The following is a 23701-nucleotide window of genomic DNA, read 5'->3' as shown; positions in this document are numbered from 1 at the left end:
TAGGGAGGGTCTTATCTGAGCCCCCGCAATATTTTATTCAAGTTGGCACCCCTGGCACCCCTATCAAAATGTAAAGCAATACCATGTGGCGCCCTTCTATGTGGCTGATGTAGTATTTAAAAACCCATCCTACTGTGTTTGCCAACCCCACACTACCACTGCAAATCCCTGGTAGGTGCTGGAACTGATGCAGAGATGCTGTAAAAGCTTTCAAAAGTTATCTCACCACAAAGGATAAACTTTGCAGCAGCAGCAGCAGCAGCCACACATATCTGTAACATTTAATCAGGTCTGGGGTTTTTGCTAAGTAAAGAAATCTGCCCTTTCTCTCCTAGCTGCAAACAGAGCCCTTTTCTTCCAGTAGCGAGAAACTCTGCACAGGAAAGAGTTTGTGAGCAACAAAGCCCCTTTTACACAGTAGCTTTGGATAAGCCTGGCACTCACTGCTGTGTAGGTGGAGCTGCTGGGAGCAATTTGCCCTTCCTGTACAGTATGTGGCTAGCTGACTGACAAGGACAATTGAGAAGGAAAAGAAAATAACCAAATTCCTGCACTGCCCTTAATTTGATGACGCTTCTCTGGAGTTCAGAGTTCTGAAACCATTTTCTAGTGTACGATTGAACTTTGTTTTTAAACCAAGCCCAAAGGAAAGCTCTGTACTGTATTGCATACATACTGGAAGAGCGAGTTAAAAGACAAAATACTGTAAAACTAAATGCCTTTTGGACAGGATCAGTCAAAAGAAGCTATGAGTGTGCTTAGGAAAATAATAGGAATTGTGACATATATACATACATAGGCAGCTATTTTGCTGTCAAAAATTCCAAAATAGCCTTGCAATTATCAACTAGTAATTAAAATGTTAGTCATTCTTCAACTTTTTAATATTACTTTTACTACCTTAATAATTAGATACTGGCAAATTATGTATGGTGAAAAAATGAGACTTTGGAAATGTTTGTTTTTCTTGCATAAGTCCATTGACCTGTTTTTGTAATATCTATTTAAAAACATGCCTGTTGATTCTATCAAAATGGTATTCAGTGTTTTGAGGATTAAGACATTCTGAAACTATTGCATGAAATGTGGTACTGAGCATACACATGGACAAGCCGTTATTTGGTTTATTTCTACTAGAGAAGGAACATACCAAACTATTTACAGTGTGGAACCTGCGTTCATCTGTAGTGTGTGTGTGTGTGTGTGTGTAAATTGCATTTGCTTGAGTAATGGAAAATGAAGACTATCTTCACATATTTGTGTATTGAAATAAAACAGTGCACAAGCAGAAAAATTACAGCTATGTATACCATACAAGGGAGCATTATTATTCATTTTTATTATCTATTTTCAAAAGTAGTGTATGGATGCTTGGTGATTCCTTAATCAACTCTGAAGATACTTCGTGTGGGAAGGAAGTTGCAGAGTCGCTTGCCGTTGCCCTGACTCTGGGAAATCCATCTGCATCGAGATCATCACTGCTGCTTTCCCTGGAGCTCTTGTCTGTTTCAATTATGCTTTTAATTCTTCCCAGTGCTTTATTAATGGAGAGTGCCTGTATACACATAAGAGGTACATTTTTTGGCATAAAGAAACGGAAAGGTTTGGAATCCTCTGCATTTCTGCCTAACTTTAAGAGAGAGAGTTTTGCAGTATAGCGAGTAGGCTACTTGGTTAGGTACCTTGGTTCATGAACGCCTTGTGAGTCGAAACCCGGAAGTGAGTGTTCCAGTTTGCGAATGTTCTTTGGAACCCGAACGTCCAACGCAGCTTCCAGTTGGCTGCAGGAGCTTCCTACAGCCAATTGGAAGCCGCGCCTTGGGTTCCGAACGTTTTGGAAGTCGAAAGGGCTTCCGGAATGGATTCCATTTGACTTCCGAGGTACCACTGTATATCAAATGCCTGGAGGAAAGGATAGAATCGCGATGGGGATGAGGTGAGCAGATTCACACTTTGAAAATTTCCGGACTGGTTTCAGCCTAAAATGCTGTGTGTATGTGTGTGTGTTGTCCTACCCCTTGAACCATCCCATCAATACTGCATATGGTCAACACATTTTTCTCATGAACATTAATAAATGTTGGCATATTGGCAGTTGGATGATCATCCTCTTGAGGTTCAAGGATGAGTGACACTTGATCCTGCTTGAGTGCCAGTGGCAGTTTCTGGACTGTCGTGAAGAGCTGCCCTTTGCAGAGTGCAATACAAATAACCTAAATTACAGGTTACCTGTATATATGCTACTGTAGGTAGGCAATGCTGGTCGAGGAAAGGTCACAGCTAGCAAGCCAGCTACAGCTGGGCATTGGTAATGTGCACTAAAAGTGTGCACAGTAATTGAAGAATAATGCATGGCTTCAATTCTTTGCTGAGGGGAAGGGGAAGCACGAAACAAGAAGGACCAGAAAGAACAGTATTTACTAACCTACCAAATAAATTAGTGCTGCATAAGAAATGCACATTACACCACTGAGGGCGGTCTTCGCTGGATAGGAAATGACATCATAAAGGAACATGGATTTATCCTGTAGAGAAGAAGAAGAAGAGTTTGGACTTGATATCCCGCCTTTCACTCCCCTTAAGGAGTCTCAAAGTGGCTAACAATCTCCTTTCCCTTCCTGCCCCACAACAAACACTCTGTGAGAGAAATGGAAGGGGGAAGAAGTTCCAACAATACAAGATTGGCATGTTAAATTAGTTGAATTTTTGAACCTAGCCAAAATGATGGCTACTATAAGAAATGTTCCCAAACAAAAAATAAAAAAATGAGTGGAAATATGTGGAGGATTATTTGAACAAAGAGGGTATTGAAACAAAATTGGTGATCTGCCTAAATTAAGATACACATAGAGTGATGTATTTGAAAGGTGGTGTAAGCCAAAACCCCTTAGGGTTGTAGTATGAGTAAATTAAGGAAAGCGAGCGAATGGAAATTGGTGAAGGAAGTGATACACAAACAATTGGAAGTCGTTTTTAAGTTTTAAATAATTTTTTCCTTTTGTTTCTTTATTGCTCTCTTTAATTCTTTTACAATCTGTATATTTTTTATGTATGTTATATTATGTTGTATCCTTTTTTTAGGAAGGAGGGATTGAATTTCTATTTTTTGTTTATGTTTTAAATTTCTTTTTCTGTTTGTGTTTGTTATATTTTAAAGAAGTTAAATAAAGATGGGGTTTTAATTATTTAAAAAAACATTAAACAAACACTCTGTGAGGTGAGTGAGGCTAAGAGACTTCAGAAAAGAGTGACTAGCCCAAGGTCACCCAGCAGCTGCATGTGGAGGAGCAGGGAAGCGAACACGGTTCACCAGATTACGAGTCCACCGCTCTTAACCACTACTCCACGCTGGGATTCACAGTCAAGGGATTCATTCTTCTGCCATATTGCAGTTTGGTATCCATGATCCATTCACTTTTAAGTTCCATTGGTTTGAATGGGAGAGTTAAGAACTTGCTTATATCTTCCTTATTTAAATCAATGGGACATAAAGCTCAACATGGATAACAATCTAATGTCCACATGCTAGACAGTTCCTAAATATTTCCATGCAGAGCCCCTGATGTGGTTCGTTAACTCTCTGTGCGCACACACACGCTGCTGCCCCAGACAAATTTTTTTTGGGGGGGGGGAAGACTTGGGAATGATCAGGTCCACAAATTGACAGGTACCACCCTGTTGTAGATTATGTAAATCCTAAACATATTTCATGGAAATAGTTTCCATTGATATCAATAGAACATAAGGCTACAAGCCTACGCATATTGACATGGGAGTAAACCCTTTAAACTTAGTGGGACTTAGTTTCTAGCAAATATGCACAAAACACTAGTCTCTAATCCACAAGCCTATACCACAATATTTCTATTAGTCTGCCACAAGATTCCTTTTTGTTTGTGCTGTAATATGCTATCACAGGAACATTGGAAGCTGCCATACTGAATCTTATACTGAATCCTTGTCTGCACAAGGAAGATCAAGCTATGTGAATGTTAAAAAAAAAGGTATTTGCACCTAACATTTTTAGGGCAAATAGCATCAGCTGATGCGGCTTATAATTATGAGAATCTCAAGATGGCATGGAGGAGGAAATTTTACCTTCTCATCCTCTGTTGTGGTGCTGAGGAAAATCGCTCATACATTCACTTAGAACTCACTTAGAAAATATGAGATGGGGGAGTCACACTCATTGCCTACCTTCAATTTATAAAGAGGTTGTTTGGGAGCATTCAGTTTCTGCAAGAGACGGTGTGATACCCTTTGCAGGTCTGTCAATTTTCGGAGGAGGTGTGGCTGCACGAATTTAGCAATTGATTTTGAAGAGCGGGAGAGGTGAGTTAGCCCATTCCTAATCATTACCGCATGAGCGGAATAGAACACTCTTGCCACAACAGACCTAGACTCCTGCACGGTGCGATTGCTGTCCTGAAATATAAGTCAATACAAGGAGGGAGAAAAAAATAGTAAAATTACGGTACTTGGGGAGGGAGAGGTCTAGAACAGAGAAAGGCAGTTTGATGCATTATTAAGACCTTTGGGTAGAGCATTCGGGATCACATGAAAATTCCACATTCCACTTTTAAGTATGCATTATGTGTATGGGAAAAAGGGAAAGTGATGTGGTCAGATGTGAAAGAGGACAAGGCTCCTGTACCTTCAACAGTTGTCTAGATGAATTTCAGCAGGCTTAGCTTCCAAAACATGCTCCTCCCATCGAAATTCCCTTACCAGGGGAACGGAGGAAATGAGTGGTAGTAGGTGGTGATCCCACTGGAAACTGTACAGCTCAGACACTTGGTACGCCACAGCCAAGTGTGAAGTGAGATAGCTGCAACTGGTGGCATCTTCCTTATTTCCAATGCCTCTGGGTGTGGGATGTGACATCACTGAAGCAGTCAAATACAACATTTCCTGTTTGTCCAGAGTGGGCACCCAGGGGAATGTTGCTCCAGCCAGGAGGACTTACTGTCACACCTGGTCTGGAGCATCCTCCCCCTGTGTGTGACCAGGTATATGGACATGGCCCTAGCAGACCCTACAAAAGGGCTGGTCAAGCAGCCATCTTCCCTTTTCCACCTTATACCATTTTGCCATTTGCTGTCCGCAGGCTCTCAGCCAGCAGCACATGGGCTCATCCCTCACAGAGGATGAACCCACATTTTTCTCTGTATCTGTAACTACAAGATAAAGCCTGCCTCCAGGACCATACAGTGAACTGAATGTAGTAAACATTACCATTACCGTACTTTTAAAAGGAAGACTGTTGTGTCATTATTCTTTTTAAGAGGGAACTAAAGGGGATTTACCAGGAACAATCCAATCTGGACAAGTCAGATTGGATTGCTTAACTCAAATGATTCTCACAAATCCATCAACTAGCTTCCTGCAATGTACAAGGGAGGGAATGTCCTCTGCTACTAGCTCACTAGCATGAGTGAGGAAGGGTAATATTTAATCAATATATTATCTCCTGGAGATATGAAAGGAACATTTCGTACAAAGATTACCATAATCAAGGACAAAAGTGGTAAGGACCTAACAGAAGCAGAAGACATCAAGAAGAGGTGGCAGGAATACACAGAGGAATTATACCAGAAAGATATGGAGGTCTCGTACACCCCAGGTAGTGTGGTTGCTGACCTTGAGCCAGACATCTTGGAGAGTGAAGTCAAATGGGCCTTAGAAAGCACTGCTAATAACAAAGCCAGTGGAAGTGATGATATTCCAGCTGAACTATTTAAAATTTTAAAAGATGATGCTGTTAAGGTGCTACACCCAATATGCCAGCAAGTTTGGAAAACTCAGCAATGGCCAGAGGATTGGAGAAGATCAGTCTACATCCCAATTCCAAAGAAGGGCAGTGCCAAAGAATGCTCCAACTACCGCACAATTGCGCTCATTTCACACGCTAGCAAGGTTATGCTTAAAATTCTACAAGGCAGGCTTAGGCAGTATGTGGACCGAGAACTCCCAGAAGTGCAAGCTGGATTTCGAAAGGGCAGAGGAACCAGAGACCAAATAGCAAACATGCGCTGGATTATGGAGAAAGCTAGAGAGTTCCAGAAAAACGTCTACTTCTGCTTCATTGACTATGCAAAAGCCTTTGACTGTGTCGACCACAGCAAACTATGGCAAGTTCTTAAAGAAATGGGAGTGCCTGATCACCTCATCTGTCTCCTGAGAAATCTCTATGTGGGACAAGAAGCTACAGTTAGAACTGGATATGGAACAACTGAGTGGTTCAAAATTGGGAAAGGAGTACGACAAGGTTGTATATTGTCTCCCTGCTTATTTAACTTATATGCAGAATTCATCATGCGAAAGGCTGGACTAGATGAATCCCAAGCCGGAATTAAGATTGCCGGAAGAAATATCAACAACCTCAGATATGCAGATGACACAACCTTGATGGCAGAAAGTGAGGAGGAATTAAAGAACCTTTTAATGAGGGTGAAAGAGGAGAGCGCAAAATATGGTCTGAAGCTCAACATCAAAAAAACCAAGATCATGGCCACTGGTCCCATCACCTCCTGGCAAATAGAAGGGGAAGAAATGGAGGCAGTGAGAGATTTTACTTTCTTGGGCTCCTTGATCACTGCAGATGGTGACAGCAGTCACGAAATTAAAAGACGCCTGCTTCTTGGGAGAAAAGCAATGACAAACCTAGACAGCATCTTAAAAAGCAGAGACATCACTTTGCCGACAAAGGTCCGTATAGTTAAAGCTATGGTTTTCCCAGTAGTGATGTATGGAAGTGAGAGCTGGACCATAAAGAAGGCTGATCGTCGAAGAATTGATGCCTTTGAATTATGGTGCTGGAGGAGACTCTTGAGAGTCCCATGGACTGCTAGAAGATCAAACCTATCCATTCTTAAGGAAATCAGCCCTGAGTGCTCCCTGGAAGGACAGATCGTGAAGCTGAGGCTCCAATACTTTGGCCACCTCATGAGAAGAGAAGAATCCTTGGAAAAGACCCTGATGTTGGGAAAGATGGAGGGCACTAGGAGAAGGGGACGACAGAGGACGAGATGGTTGGACAGTGTTCTCGAAGCTACGAACATGAGTTTGACCAAACTGCGGGAGGCAGTGCAAGACAGGAGTGCCTGGCGTGCTGTGGTCCATGGGGTCACGAAGAGTCGGACACGACTAAACGACTAAACAACAACAACATTATCTCCTACTATCCTCAACATTCCCACACTGGGCCCTATTGCTGATGTAGTATAGTTTGCCATTGGGGGGACAATGAATATATGATGAGATCTGCAAGCATCTTTGCCCTGGCATTCATTCATTTATTATATTAATATCTCACTTTTAATCCAAGGAGCTCAAGATGGCATAAATGGATCTCTCCCTCCCCACAACCTTGTGGGGGAGGTTAGGCTGAGAGACAGTGACAGGGCTGTCATCCAGGGACTTCATGGCTGAGTGGGAATTTGAACCCTGGTCCTTCCTAGTCCAACATTCCAGCAAATGCACCAAGTTGACATGTATTTTAGACAATTATTCACAGAAACACCAGTAAGGGGGGGGGGAATTACGGTAGCATTACTACCCTTGGGCTCCTTACTAAAGAACATTGTATGCCATAGATCTTTAGACTGCTTTAGAAACATCAGTTTAACCCTGCTTACTTGGATAAATTAGCCAAAACTCAATAGATGCACACATGGGTGTGCTTATTTTGGGGATTTAGTAATAACATTGTTTTTATCATCATTGGATGAAAATGATACTAAAAAGAAAAAAAATATGTGGAGCAGGTTTCTGGAGGTATGCTATGCCAAAACTTGTCTCCCCTGAATATATTAATTATTTTTCTAACTTTGTGTATAACTTTGTGGTATAAGTAAAACATTTAGCTGAAACTTTGCTGAGTTTGCAATAAATGCAATCTTTAACAGACTATTGTATAAAGAAACTTAACTTTCAAATAATAGTGAAATAGTATTAGTATTAGTTCAGAAACATTACCTGGTTGGAGCTTGTCAGTCTCAGTAAATTGGGGAATTCATCCCTAATCTCATCTATAATTTCCAAGAAGACTCTCTGTATTATCTGGGCTGAATTGAAAAACAGTAGTTAAAAATAATAAAGCCCCTGTTCTCAAAATTATACTTATCGTGTAAGCATTGTTCAAACATGAAATATTTAGGTTGGAGCAAGTCTGCAGCATCAGAACGAAGAACTATGCTTGCTGTCCAGCCAATTGCTGGCTGATCTAAATTAGCAAAATTCTATTCTATTGGGCCATAAACCAACATGGCCAACGTTTCAAGGACCATGTGCTAGTGGTAGGTGGGACCAAAGGCATTCTAGCTAGGCAAAAACATGTATGTATGGAATAGGGCTAGCGAGGGCCATGGCTGGTGCAGAAGGGGTGTGGCATGGGGAAAATTCCACAGCCCAGAGAGGCATTGGGGCTATATTTGGCCCCCAGGAATGAGGTTCCCTACCCCTGGCCTATCTGGTAGAAACAGATTTTTTTAAAAAATCAAGTACAAAGGTATAGAGAAGGCAGTGTTTTCTGAATCCAGGATTTGAGAACTCACACACAGAGTAGCTCATACCTTGTCCAGCAAATTTCCTGACCAGCTCTCCACATATCCAGCCAATTGGCCTGAGAGACATCCTGCATGCCCTGGTGTCTGTCTACAGCTCCTAAAATTAGTCTAACCAAGCTGATATTTCAGGCTGCAAATGACAATATGCCATACTTATGTGTATCTCCACCTCCAAGGCAATAAACCTTTGTGAGAACACAATGTGCCTCTTAAGCACAGTGCCTCCTTGACTCCTGACATCATGTGTACACAAGAAAATAGCCCCCCCCCCCCGCCTCCAATCACTGTAGTCTCAACCGCCAGGACTTTCAAATACGATCATTCCAAAATAACATAATGCAAAAAAAGATGACTTTCTTTTTACACCACAGAAACAACAAGTAATGTTTTCTTGAGTTTATGGTCCTTGATAGACTAGCATAAAAGCTGAAGAGCAAGGTGGAAAAAAGTGCTCTTGTTTCTGGGTTATACAGAACCTAACATTCTTGGAATTCTGTTTCAGAATGAACTAGAAGTTCCAAAGTCTCCTCCCTTTAGTTTTAAAATGAATGTTGGATGGAATGTGTGCAAGTTTCACTTTAAGAAAATTTAGTGGCCTACTCTGCCTTGGGTATATTCATATTACAATTTATTGTTGGATGTTGTTGGGGCCAGTAATGATGTTGTCTGGGTGTATGTGGCAGCAAAGTTGGCATCTGGGTTTATTGCAGGCTCTGGTACCAGTGTCCATGTTGTCTGGTGGTTGTATTATTGTGGGTGAGGAGTCCTTTCATTGCCTACAGACAGCCACCCAATCTTAAACAACTCCTCACCCAACAACACCCAACATTCCATCTCAGGACTATTTAATTGCTCATCTTCTAACATTGTGTATGCCATCAAATGCCAACAGTGCCCTTCAGCTCTCTATATTGGACAAACAGGCCAAACCCTACGCCAAAGGATAAATGGACATAAATCTGACATCAGGAACCAGAAGACAGAAAAACCAGTAGGAGAACACTTCAATCTCCCAGGACATTCTATACAAGATCTCAAAGTAGCTGTCTTACTACAAAAGAATTTCAGAAATAGACTGGAAAGAGAAGTTGCTGAATTACAACTTATCACCAAGCTCAAAACCATGGAGGGACCTGGTTTGAACAGAGATATCGGATTCTTATCTCATTATACATGATAAGCGATCTTCAGCCATCTCAACCCTTGCTTTTTCATGCAAAACCATTTGCAGTCGTTTTCGGTCATCAACAGCTATCAGTCAGTCAATCACCCACTTCCACCACCCTTCTGAGTGATCCCCCCTCCCCTCCCCACCCCCCTCCCCATCCCTTCTCTACATAAGTGCCTGGGGACTCCTATTTCACTGTATCTGAAGAAGTGTGCATGCACACGAAAGCTCATACCAAAATAAAAACTTAGTTGGTCTTTAAGGTGCTACTGAAGGATTTTTTAAATTTTATTTTGGACAAGTGTTTTATATACTTACGTATGTGTGAGTTTGCGACTGGACCTAATGGTCAGGGGTACCTTTATTTTTTTAAAATGTGTGTTTACCTTGTGCAATTATCAACATTTATTCTATATTTGAGACCTTAGAATTCCTGTAACAACAATATTAAACAGCTTTCCCACATGATTAAAGAGTTTTTACATTCTCCCCCTCCTTTCTTTACAAGGGCCGGAATCTTCTGTAGCTCCTTGCAGTTTCTGCAGATAAAAACCCTTGCATTTGTTCCAGCCTTGATACCACCATTATCTCCGCGTCAACAGCAGAGCCATCTAAGTCCTCTAATCAGATTTTATTGGCTCGTTTTCAATTATTTACATCCAAGGATGTGGGCAGGATACCCAGTTCTGTTCACCTAGCAGTCTCTGCTCGACCATGCCTAAACATACCTGTTGGTTGTGTAACGCAGGCAAGCAATAGGTGTCAACATCACAGCCCAAGGACACATTCCAAACAGGTAAATGTACCTGGAAAAGGTACAGGGTCAGGCTTGGTGAGGACTGCAGTCTAGGGAGAGGGTGTGTGGCTGGGGAGAGTTCTGACTGCTGGGTAGAGACCAAGGGACCCAGATTCAGCCGCTGGACTAGAGATTCCCCATCCCTGTTGTATCTAACCAATACTTCTCTGGGAGAAACTGTTCCAGCTAGTACGAAAGAGGCAGTAGTGAGGATGCTACTTTAAAAGGTCCTCACATCATACCCATAACTCCAATTTTGGACTAAGTGGTCTGTGTCTGAGCAACACTGGGTACTCCTGAATTACTGTATGCAGGTAATCTGTCCCACAGAAACAAGGTCTTGCCACAGTCATGCATGCCCTCATCACCTCTTGATGAACTACAATACATGGGCTGCCCGATGGTTTGGAAACTTAAGTAGATTCTGAATGCAGAGGCTGCTGCTGTGTGTTAACCGCTAAAACGAATGCCATCAATGCTGCAAGAGAAATCCACTGGTTAAAATGTTCTCACACTAATTTCAAAGCCTGATATGGGGCGGGGGCGGGATGGGGCGGGGCTAAGTAGTACCAGACTGAGTCCAAAATTACATACTATATATAACTTTCTCTGAGGGTCCAATACTGAATCTCTGCAGTGGCTGCTGTCTCTGACAAAGCCCAATTTATCCCCAACAATTGATTACTACCCCTTTTCAATTTCTTACTGGATGAAATTCAGGATTCACCACACTTCACCAGTATCCGAAGTATACATCTAGGTTAGGTCTTGGCCTGCATGTCAGTGGGATTACTTAAAGAACTAAACATGCATACTGTATTTCATGTCAGAAATCTGGATATTCTTTTCAATTGCTTTCCATGTTTGGCAGAAATCTCCATTGATGCAAAGGAGGAAAATATCCCATTGTGTATTGGTCTGTTTATTTTGACTGCTCAGTAAGTTATGTCGTTAATTGTTTACTTTCTTAACGGTTCTAACTTGTGACCTGTGCACTTTAAACTGGCTAGTTTTCTCTGTAAACAGATTAATCAATTGCTTTTAGTGTGTGTTCCTTTTCTGTCTCTGCAAACTATTCAGTAGCTTTTAGGATTTGTAAGCTTTATCACGTGTACTGGGTGACCGTATTTCACTGAAAGCTACTTTTTATAAAATGAGCCTCGCAGACACCACATTGCTTTTACTTAAGTGTTTTTTGACTCCATTTTTGCACTGGCTATCTTTCTTCTTTGTAAGTCAGTAACATGGCTTTTAGTGAAGAAATATTAAGTATAAATGGAATCCTCTAGGAGTAATAAGACTTAACAGAGTGATTTGATTAATCAACAGCTACAACTAGTTTTCTGTTGGAGCCCCTCCTCACCACCCATGCTTCTCCAGGAATCATCCCTAAACTCCTGTCCCAGTTCTTTTAAAAGGGAATTCATGCAAATTACTATGACTGTTATAATAGGATTAGGTTTACTGAGAGAGAAATGTGGGAGGATTTTTATATCCTTTTCTAACGGATGTGGTATAACAAACTGTACACACACAACCTGCACATACTTGTGAAGTTTCCCTCCATTCAGGGAGTTTGGTAACCAAGATTTATACCTTGATTACCTTTAATCACCACATAACTATCTCTGCCGATGAGTGTCAGCAATCAAATAGTCTGCCATCACTCCTCCCCAGAAGACCCCAGAAGACTCCTCCCCGCATTTCCCCTCCATTCAGATAGTCATGCTGACTTATAGAGTCTGGGTGAAGGAGCAGGGGACATCAGGGGCAGAGCTACTCAGATCTGCCCCTTGCTCCTATGTTGATGTGCATGCATATAAAACAGGGAAAGTTCCTTGAAATTATAATATCATGCAGTGCAGACTCTGCATGCTAAAATGTATATACAGTACATAGTTTCCCACTTGAGAATGGGAGGGAAGGAAGCATTTTGAGAGCTGGCTGACTGGGTGACACATATAAACACCAGCATATATACTGCTTGGTTTTGCAGTGTTTGGGATTACAAAATTGATATACTCTTCAGCATAATATGATTTCCCTAGATGAGCAGCAGTGAATAAAATCAATGAAAAAATATTGCATAAAAAATGTTTACTATAAAATCATTAATAGTAGTAACAATAATATACAGTAAGAACAAGAAATTACAATATTAGTATACTGACATTGACATAGAACTACTTTAACCTTTGTCTGAAATTTTTGCTTTCTAGAGTGTTTATTTTCTCTGTTGCATTTCAGTCCTCTGTACAATATTTAAATACTGTATTTAATTTTGCATCATTATTTTGCTAGCTCCATATAATAGAAAATTTGATACTATTTAAGTCTTCTTCCTTCTAAGACATCATATATATCATTCAATGTATATTCGATGTATCTCATAAGTTCTTCTAAGTCTTTTTCTAAATAGCTAGTTGTAATACTTCCTACCCAATCATCAAACATGTTATATCCAACTCCGAAACCATCTGGCACAACTGGTCCAAACGCACCATGATTAATTGCTTCACTGCCTAATGTACTAGTTGAAATTATAACATGGTTTATGTTTTTGTAGGCTGGGTCATTATAAATATCAGGCATACGTCCACCTCTGCGCTGGACGAGGTACTTCAAGGCAAATAAATGGCGATCAAATCCTTGGCCTGGATTTAAAAAAAGGGCAAATACATAGAGTAAGTATTAAAACAACAACAGGGCTTACAGATCCTGCCTACTAAAAGAGGCCACAAATACTTGAAACCCACACATGAATGACCAAAAGCTCAGGTGAAAAGGAAAGTTAGCTAAGTTCACTAATTTCATTAGGTCTGCTCTGGATACAACCTAATGTACAGAAAGTGAGCTAGAACATTCTGATTATATACTTAGTAAATAAACTTTTCCATTCTAGTTATATGAAATAGAAAACACTATTTATGCATTGTTTTGTGAAAACACCTCCATTAAGTGATAGCTTTTAAATAGCTTTAAGCGGCTTCTTCTATCATTGACTTGATGCCGTTCCTAATTTTTATATTTTCCTGTTATCCTGGAATGACCTGCAACTTTGTCTAATGATGCCAGACAGCTAGACACCCATGAGTATCCCCAACGATACACTGAAATGTCTCCCCACTAAGCATAACCATATTTCATCTTACTAGGGGGTGTATGGCCACATTTGGTTTAGCATGACCTGCATGTGCCTACCTTCCTCCTGATCTTCTGTCTATATCTCCTTTCAGTTGGTTAAGAGCGTGGTGCTGATAAAGCCAAGGTTGCAGGTATGATCCCCGTATGGGACAGCTGCATAGTCCTTCATTGCAGGGGGTTGGACTAAATAACCCTCAGGGTCCCTTTCAACTCTACAGTTCTGTAATTCTCCCACAACTGAGCGGAGGAATTTAAAAGCGTTCATTGTTTTCTCTTAGATACAACTTTTCATTGTGTGGTTTAGCACTAATTAGTCTCAACAAACCAGCTTCATAATCTACCATATGTTTTCAAGTTGGTACATTTAATGGTAAACTATGGTCTGTGGTTTAGATGCAAAAAGGCAAATTTAAGGCTTCTAAGGTCCTCCAGGCTACAGGAGGAAATAGGAGGGGAAAGCATGTAAACCTGGAAGGAAGGTAGGCACATAAATGCCATCCTAAGACACTATTTAGCATGGCATCTGAATGTCTATGACTGTTAAGAAATACAGTATGCCGAATTTTAGAACATTCCTGTTTCATAGAGTATTTATTTTATTTAATCTTGAGCAGACATGGATAGGATTGTGCTGTCAATCTGTCAGCCTAACTTACCTCACAGGGTTGTTGTGAGGATAAAATGGGCATTGGAGAATGACAGATAATGCCTTGAGCTCCTCAGAGGAAGGGGGATGGATATATAAATGAAATAAAGTATGAAAAATATTACTGCATTCTGTATCTCTCAGCAAGGTCTTTAGTTAAATGAAGAAAAGCCAGAATGAATGTATCTCCATGTGAAAACTCCTAGGAAACATTACCCTTTCTGTAAGACAAGTCAAACAACAGAAACCCAATAGTATGAGAAAATGTTGAAAAGGCCTAACCTAATGTAGCTTCCAGCTGCAAGCGTTTATGATACTTCGAACATTCATCAATCATGTTTCTTATTTCTTCAGCGCTATGCTTCCCTCGTTGATCAATAAATGCAGCTGTACATTTTTTTGTGTACACAGATGTTGGTCGAATTGTTTCAGTGCGACCGTGCTTAAAAGCTGCAGTACTACATGCTTCGTAAGAAGGAAGAAGTTTTCCATACTGGTGATAGACAGCCATCTGACATGCAAGCTGAAACACAGCATCAGGGCTCAAATTTTGATTTATTAAATATTGTTTTCCAAACTTTTTATACTTAAGTGTTCTAACACAGAGCATTCCCCTTTTTTTATCAAATTTCTGAAGTGCAGCACTTATAGCAGATTTTATTGTGTGATCCATATTAAATTCAAGCTTGTCACATGATGTAACAAATAGAGCTGGACTGGCTTGTGGTACAAGAGCCGGGTGCTCTGTGCTGTCTCTATAGACTTCATTAACAAAACGCAGAATTGCAATTCCATCTCCCCAAGAGTGTTCAAAATTTATTCCTGCGGTACCATCACTAGTGACAATCAGACTAAAAGATTTGTCAAACCAGCGATTGAAACCATATCCATGAAGAAAACAATGAGTGAGTTCAACTTCATTTTTGGGGGAAGCTCTATCTAAGCAAAGACAAAATACAGCACTGTCAAGTTTCTTGAGGTTTTCTTCGTTACCTTTTTGAACAAGTTCCTGTCTTAGTGTTGCCCAGGTATTTCTATCTTCAGTTGTCAGGTAGCAAAGTTCAAACGGAGGCAAACGATCGGCATCATGTATTATTTGTGTTAAATGAGCCAGGATTTCAGATGGGTGTAGAATGTTACCAAAAGCATCCAATACTTCAAAAACATAGAGATGTCCATTTCTCATCACCAACAAATGTCTTGCAAATTCACTTGTGAACAATACATCTTTACTTAAATTAGGAATTCTAGTGCTGTTGAAGAGTGACTTATATTGTGACATGTCTAAAGGATATGCATTCACCAAATACGCTCCATACCAGGATATACTAGGTGGAAGAATACGGATAAAATGTTTGAATACTTTACTCTGACCCCATTTGCGATTGACATAATATATATCTGGCCGCAAATAGTTATTCTTCAGGCTGTTAAGAAATTTTAACGATGATACAACCAGATTTGTTGCTCTCACTATTTGCTTGTTGTATTCTGGTTTTGGATCAGGATTTAAAGTAATGAAAGGGTTGTAGTTTAAAACAACTGGATCTCTTGCAGAAAGATACATATCAAACCAGGGACCTATAAAAACAAAAACAATCCAGTTAAAAAAATGCACATTTGGCTCTTTGATATATCAAAGATAGTTGTACAACCAAATCCAAGAGGTCACCAGTGTGGATAACAATCACAGTCACGTGTGCCATTAAAGAAAAAAGTCTACCTTAAGAAAGTCGAAATCTTACCCAAATAAGAACAATTTTGGTGACACACACACACACACACACACACACACACACCTCTCAAAAAGGATATTAGAGAGCTGGAATATGTGCAATTCACAAAATGATCAAGGGGCTGGAGCAACTTCCCTAGGCAGAAGATTTTTGTTTATGTTTTTTTTTTTGCTTAGAAAAAAAGCAGGCATAAGGGAAATAATAGACATGTACAAAAGTATGTGTGCTGTTGAAAAATTCAATACCCCAGAGTAATCAGTTGAAGCTGAATTTTAGGGAGATTCAGGACAGAGAAACAGAAATAACGTATTTCATGCAGGGTATTGGTAAACTATGGAATTTTGTTACCATGTAATGTAGTGATGGCTGACAACTTAATCAGCTCTACAGGGGGATTAGATGAATTTATGGAGGATAAACCTATCAATGATGGCTATATATTACCTCCAATATCAGAGGAAGTATGCCTCTAAATGCTAGTTGCTGGGAATCATAAGTGGGAGAGTGCTATAGTGCTTATGTCCTGCTTATGGGATTCCCATAGAGATTTACTTAGTCAACAGCAAAAGAGTGCTCAACTATACCGGCTTTTGGTCTGATCCAATAAGCTCTTCTTATATTGGTCAATATTTATTCACCTAATACTAACAGAATATGTGCATTCATTAAGCTAATGAATACTAAATAAGGATATTATCTGGGGAATATGCAACACACAGACTTGACTGTTCCAAAACTTGAAACAAAACCAGTGATTTAAGAACTTTGAAAAACACTGAAGATAATAATTAATATTTTTTTGTAGAGAGTAATAGAAGTGAAGACTGGTCATGCTTCTGAGGACTAAAAGATACAGAATAATGTGTAAATAGTCTACCAGACAGAAAGTTTCAGCAGAGGCACAGAGATTATTCAGCTGACCATTTTGAGTGCTTTTTCTGCTTGGATTATGTTTTGTCTGCAATTTGAAAATGAAAAGTGATCATGTGACAATTCTGTTATTCACCTAGATATCATGAGTGAACTAGCCATTGTGCAATCAACTTTTTAGGTTTTGGGATACAGCATTCAACTGCAGTCTCCACATGAAGTGGAATTCTTAAATGACTACTTCATCACAAATATATAATCTGGTGGGAAAAACAATCAGCACATAATGAGAGAGCATGGATGGTGAAAAATAATTCCTAAACTATCTCTGGAATAAACATCAATAATAGTAAGAAAGTTCATGGGTATTTTTTTTAATTGCAAGAAAATTAAAAACCAACCTGCTATATAACTTGTATGCTTATTAAGTCTATCATGTTCCAGAAGATCACGATGTAGTAACCTCCCTTCTCCAGCTTCAAACTTTCTAGCAATTTTTTCAGTATTTCTAGAAATTGAAAAAGTGTAACTCATCTTAGCACTGGATTTTAACAGCATTTATTATAATAAATTTTAATATTTAGTTAATATGGTTCCCTTTTATGTAATACATATATACAATATATAGTGCCATCCTTACACACCTTGACATTAATGTGGGTTGTGCAGGAGCAGTGTTTCAACAAATCACACATTAAATAAACATCACAGGAAATTAATGGATGAAGTAAATATGACTCTGAAAAGAGTCAGGTTAGGTGTGCTCCTTAATCAAAATCAAGGCTAACTAATATTGTAAATAGAAATTGTTGTAATTCCAGGCTTGGAGTTTTTGAGGGAGTAAATGTTTATATGAATTCTGTTTAGGAGTCCATAAAGAGAGTTTGCTTTGACAAATCTTCCTGATCTTGCTGCATGAATCATTGACCTGGATTATTCAACACAAATTCCAGGTCCCCTATGGTGTCTACAAATTCCATAGAACTCAGAAGAGTCTTCCACAGTGCATGTGGAAAGAACCTGAGGTGGGACTGGTCTCTCTTATCAGGGGCCTTAACAGCTAGGTTTTAGAGAAGCAGAAGCAGCAAAATGACTTGGGCTGTTTCTGCCACCTCTCAAACCCAGTATGAAGTGACACCAGAACCCCTCTCCCTAGTTCCTTCAGCAAAAGAAGGCAGAAGAAGCAGAAGTCCTTCCCTAGTGTCCTGTGCCACTTCTGATTCTCCAAAGCTGAGCAGGAAACTCCCTTGCATAATCTGAACACACCAAAGAATTTGGGGGAAGGGGGAGAGGAAGTGCACTGCCAACCAAAAACAAGGGCTGGACCCCTAATTATTAGTGAAACAGCACCATCAACATACATGTCCCAAGTAAGTGTGCAAAGGATTGCATCTTAGATTGTTTTCCTTCAGCTAGGGATGAAAACTGTGCTTTTAAGTCAAAGGTTTCACAGAAATTGTGGTTTCTGAGGAGCGGGAAGCGGCACCATACATTTGTTCTGGGAAGGAGTTACCAGTAAATATAAGAAGCTATTTTACATTGAGTCAGAGAATACGTCCAGTTGGCTCAGGCTGTGTATACACAACAGTTTAGTGAAGAACCACTGGAGACTGTGTAGTTATTGTTTTCCCCCCTACATATTCCACACACAATCTAGATCTATTTAATATTTTTTTATTTTGGGGCCCCCTGAAAAGTGCTTCTTGAGAAATTGGTTCCATTTTGAAAATAAAAGCTCATTGCAGATTGATTCTGCATTACCCCACAATGTGTCCATTTGAAAAAAGACAAAAACAAGATGTAGGCGGTCCTGGCAATGTGTGTGTGTATCAACAACTGCTCAATATTTTTGTGGGTGGGCCTATATCAAGATCACAATCACCACTTCCTTCTTCATTCACCTGGGACATGCGCAGGGAGGAAAAGTCATGGATAAGCTAAACAAGGCATGGGTTTTCAAATGGGTACTAAGTAATCACACCAAACCTTGTGGCTGGCTGGATCTAGAATCAATATTATCATTATTATTATTAATTTGTAACCTGCCCATCTAACTGGGTTGCCCCAGCCACTCTAGGCGGCTTCCAGCATATATATAAAACACAATAAAACATTAAACCTGAAAAAGCTTCCCTATACATAGCTGCCTTCAGATGTTTCCTAAATGTTATATACAGTAATTACTCATCTCCTTAACATCTGGTGGGTGGCGCCACAACTGAGAAGGCCCTCTGCCTGGTTCCCTGTAACCTCACTTCTCGCAGTGTGAGGACCGCCAGAAGGGCAGTATACAGGGCTGAGGCCGTTTAGGGCTTTAAAGGTCAGCACCAGCCCTTTGAATTGTGCTCGGAAATGTACTGGGAGCCAATGTAGCTTTTTCAGGACAGGGTCATGTGGTCTCAGCAGCTACTCCCAATCACCATTCTAGCTGCCGCATTCTGGATTACAAATTGCAGTTTCCGAGTCACCTTCAAAGCTAGCCCCACGTAGAGGCATCGCAGTAGTCCAAGCGGGAGATAAGCAGCGCATCAAGACTGAAAGCAGCATGTTGAGGACAGGCATTAACAATTCTTGATCAAGAAAGGTTACGTTTTTGTGATACAAATGGGTTAGTGTGTACACAGCCTTTGTCTTATTTCTACACTAACTAGTAGCATCTCTGCAGGGTTTCAGACAAGATGCTGAAGATTGAACCTGGGACAATCAGTATGCCAAGCATACAACAGCTCTTCCTATTGGCATGGAGCACCAATAGAAAACACATACAGAGCCATACAAGAGAGTAGATGTTTAAGCAGCTGCTGGTGGTAGAGCTGGAGAGCAAATGTTAATTTTTGTGTTTACATCTGACATATTGTAATAATTGCAAGTGTCATTTCTTGTACCTGTACTCTTCTTCATTCAATAGTGGCTTCTGGGCAGCTAAATATCTATTAATAGTATCCTCCAGTTTTGGAATAGGCAATCTACAAATGGATATTGACAAATTATAGATCCGGCACATAAATCCTCAGAGATTACTACCTCCCCTTCAATGTACCAGCCCACCTGTTCATTCATATTTAAATTAATAATTTATGGCACATAGACACGTAATTTATAGATTACCTGGAGTGGGGGAGAATACTCTTTTAATTTGCAAAGCCTTTGTTGCCTGATCACCCAGAGGTGATTCTTACTTGCCACAAGTATTATTTTAAAAAATTAAAGACAATTTAAATGATGAAGACACCCGAGCCTCTTCTCTACAAATGTTAAAAACAGTAAGAGTGGAAAGATTACTAGTTCTGTTTCCACACTGATACATTCACACTTAATTTTTATGCCTTCTAAGACTTAAAGGATATAATGCACAATGAAAATCAGAGGAAGCAAAATCATTCACATATCTGGGACCCCCTACAGTAGCAAACCAGCAGTGCCTCACTCATACTGATTTATATCTGCAATGTCAGCAGGTGAGGACCAGTATGAGCTATCCCCATGCTCACAGACACATGCACAGATACACAACAAAATTTTGTCCTGTGAGGATCAGAAGCGCTGAAACACTTGTCTCCTACAAAAAAACATCTTATTTCAAGCAGCTTAATGCTTCCTACAATCCTGCAGCATAATCAGGATGGTTAAAGAGTTATTAAATGCTGCACACTTTCCACATGTGCACTACATCCATTTACGGATTGTGAGCAGCCATTGAACAGGGTGCAACTACTCCAGTAAACTAGACATATTAAGGCGTAATTAGTCTTAATGTTTAGGTTTAGCAAGTAAACTAATATGAAATTAGTTTTAATAGAACAAATGTTAGGTGGACAGATGTGCACACAATGTCAATAAATATTATTTATTAAAAAATCAATGAAGGAATCCTTCTCAGGTCCTTCTTCTGCCCAGGACATGCATGAGCGCATCGGCTGCTGCAGTTTGTGTGTCGTGCGAATGCTCCCTGCAGTCCTCCAGGAGATGGAAAGAGGCTAGTTTGACCTCCGGTTTGCTAATAAAACTGAATTACAGTGTCAAAAAATGATGCACGCCTAAAAAGCGTGTCACCAACATGAAAAGCTTGGAAAGCTCTGGGCTTTGCTAATGCCCCTTATCAGTGCTTCATCTCTGCCTGGTGTACCCACAATGGATCCTAGTGTTAAGCTGGCATGCACAAAAAGTATTGTGGTGCCTTGGCGCCTAAGAGCGTGATCCTATCTGTTTACCGGAAAATTTACTTCCACAAAGCTCAACCAACTTACCCTAAAATAAGTGGCCATAGGATTACAACCCAATATACTGCACAGCATAAGCTTCTGCAGATGGTAACTACATTATTATTTAAGGTGACAGCTTTTAAAAGTGGTCCTGAGACGACTCACAATGCAAAAGTGCAACGTGGTCAAAGAAATCTTACTTATATTTTGCCCTTCAGGGTGGAATGAGGAACTCACTCAAGTAGGATCAACCTCAAGCACTCTGCCCAGCAAGCGGGCCAGCTTTCATTTGGGTTGCTTTGTTGCGTTTGCTCTTAAGTGCAAATTACTGTGCATACAGGTGAAACTCGGAAAATTAGAATATCATCAAAAAGTGTATTTATTTCAGTAACGCAACTTAAAAGGTGAAACCAATATATGAGATAGATGCATGACCTGCAAAGGAAGATATGTCAAGCCTTTATTTGTTGCAATTGTAATTATTTGTCCTTAGGCAGGTCAATTATAAATGGAATGCAATTAATGAAATGTAATAGCGATGTTTATGTTTATTTTTGTATTATTGTAACTATTTGTTTTATTACTGTAGAATTTCCGAAAGAAAGCATTTGTAAAAATAAATAATAATAATAATAATAATAATAATAATAATAATAAAGTTGCATTACTGAAATAAATGCACTTTTTGAAGATATTCTAATTTTCCGAGTTTCACCTGTATATTAACCCCCCCCCCTTGGGAACTGGAACGAGTGGCTTTTTGGGAGAGCAGAAGGAGGAAGAAGGCACGAGGGGCCTGCTCGCCTTCCCGCTTCTTCGTCTTCTTCTTCCTCCTCCTCGGCTCCGCTTTCTACCTCACACACCCTCCCCACTCCCTGCAAGTCTGGAGCAACGGCGACGCGGGGGAACCTGGGCAAGCTGGGCTGGAAGTGCATGGTAGGAATGGTGCTCCGGTGCACGAAGTGATGGTCCGTGTCCTGCTCCGACACGATGCCTTCCAGCTGCCCCACGGTCTTCCAGTAGCGGCGGCTCCTGGCCGCGCTGCTCCACAGGGCCGCGGCGCCCCACCGGGGCCTCGCTCGGTGCATGTCACGTTGAGAAGGAGGGGAGGGGGAGCGGGCGGAGGAGCAGAGCGGGCGCCAAACCGATCCTCGCCGGCACGCGCTTCTTAGAATGGCGGCAAACGGCCGCGGCGGGTGGGGAAGCGGGGTGCCCGCTCGGGCAGTAACCAGGGCAACGCGAGGGAGCGCGAGAGGCCGTTGCGCTTCTGCAGAGGCGGCGCGGGCGAGCGCTGAGGCGGCCTTGTTCTTTGAGTCTCCCCTCATGGCCCCCTCGTCTCGTGCTCTTTTCTTCCTCTTCTTCTTCTGGCCGGGGGTGGGTGGAGCTTCTCCCCCGCCTCATATTTTATTCCACCTTGGTCGGTGTATGACTGTTCCTACGTCACCCGTTTTACCATGCAGTGCCGGATTTAAGTATAAGCTAGATTAGGGCCCCACTCTCTTGAGCCCCCCCCCCAAAATTATTGGAAAAAGAACACTGGATGTACATTTCCAAAATATAATATAAAAAACAAATAAAACCTACATACAGCAACAGTGTTTTGTGTTGTGTAGGCTCCTATGATGTAAGTAATGGGCCCCGCCTGCTAGCCTTCTCCCTAAAATATCATTGGTTTGCTCATTTCTATATATAGGGTTGTATTTCACAAAGACAGGAGTGCCTGGCATGCTCTGGTCCATGGGGTCACGAAGAGTCGAACACGACTAAACGACTAAACAACTACATTTCACTATTAATATACTTCTTTTTAATTGTATTTCAGTTCAACAATTGCTTTGATAAAATACATATTTTGTTATGTGCAAATGGCTTTAGATACCTATTATTAGGTCGATAAATTACCATATAGCATATATTCAACACAAAAAAACAGTATCGAACACCCGCCCCCCCTCTTTCTGCAATCAGCCTAATGAAGCATGCTGAGGATAGTTCCACAATACTGTATAAATAAGGTCACTCGTATTTTTTAATGTGTAAATACACTTGCAGCCTCAAAGAGAAGACTCATGGGTGTATCCAAAGGGGGTGGGCAGGGTGGGAGTCCCCCCCCCATCAAGAAAAAAACTTAACTAACTGAGATTCTTCCCCCCCCCAACAAAAGCCTGCCCTCCCCCAACAAAAATCCTGGCTACGTCCGTGTCTGCAGCCTGTATGTTTTTATAGGAATTAATTGCATATTTTATTTTGGAAAGCAACACATTGCACAACCCAGAAGTAGTACCGGTATTTCAACGCCTCCTGCCTTTGCTGCATTTATTAAGGATTAAAAACAAAGCAAACAGGAAGGCTCCTCTCATGTGTATCCACTATATATAGGTAAAGCTACAAGCTAGGCGCACAGTTTTAGAAACTACAAAGCGTTTGCCAAACACTTCTGAGAAACGCGGCCTGTCGGAATTAGCAATAGTAATTCTAGACATATGCCAACAGATCCAGCAGTGTTAGCAAAAAAGGGAGAACTTCTGGCTGTACATGCTGGACACATTAACACCACATGACCTCAGCCTAG

General features: G+C 40.7%; 2 protein-coding genes across 2 annotated transcripts; both read right to left on the bottom strand.

The window, feature by feature from the left end:
• Window positions 1-1327: 1327 nt before the first annotated feature.
• On the bottom strand, window positions 1328-8634 carry SPATA9 (spermatogenesis associated 9). The gene is made up of 5 exons (XM_035100298.1): window positions 8574-8634; window positions 7978-8066; window positions 4198-4425; window positions 2430-2525; window positions 1328-1555 (listed from the first exon to the last, which is right to left on the bottom strand). Exons 1-5 carry the CDS (start codon window positions 8632-8634, stop codon window positions 1328-1330), a joined length of 702 nt encoding a protein of 233 aa, XP_034956189.1.
• Window positions 8635-12787: 4153 nt separating this feature from the next.
• Window positions 12788-22217, bottom strand: LOC118076851 (carnitine O-palmitoyltransferase 2, mitochondrial-like). Its single transcript, XM_035099989.2, has 5 exons — window positions 22039-22217; window positions 19813-19893; window positions 17329-17435; window positions 14604-15902; window positions 12788-13185 (listed from the first exon to the last, which is right to left on the bottom strand). Exons 1-5 carry the CDS (start codon window positions 22215-22217, stop codon window positions 12857-12859), a joined length of 1995 nt encoding a protein of 664 aa, XP_034955880.1. The 3' UTR covers window positions 12788-12856.
• Between the last annotated feature and the right edge of the window lie 1484 nt (window positions 22218-23701).

The sequence above is a fragment of the Zootoca vivipara genome, chromosome 11 (assembly GCF_963506605.1).
Source record: "Zootoca vivipara chromosome 11, rZooViv1.1, whole genome shotgun sequence".
Lineage (NCBI taxonomy): Eukaryota > Metazoa > Chordata > Lepidosauria > Squamata > Lacertidae > Zootoca > Zootoca vivipara.
Note: the sequence above shows the minus strand (reverse complement) of the source record. Positions and strands in the feature narration are given on the sequence as shown.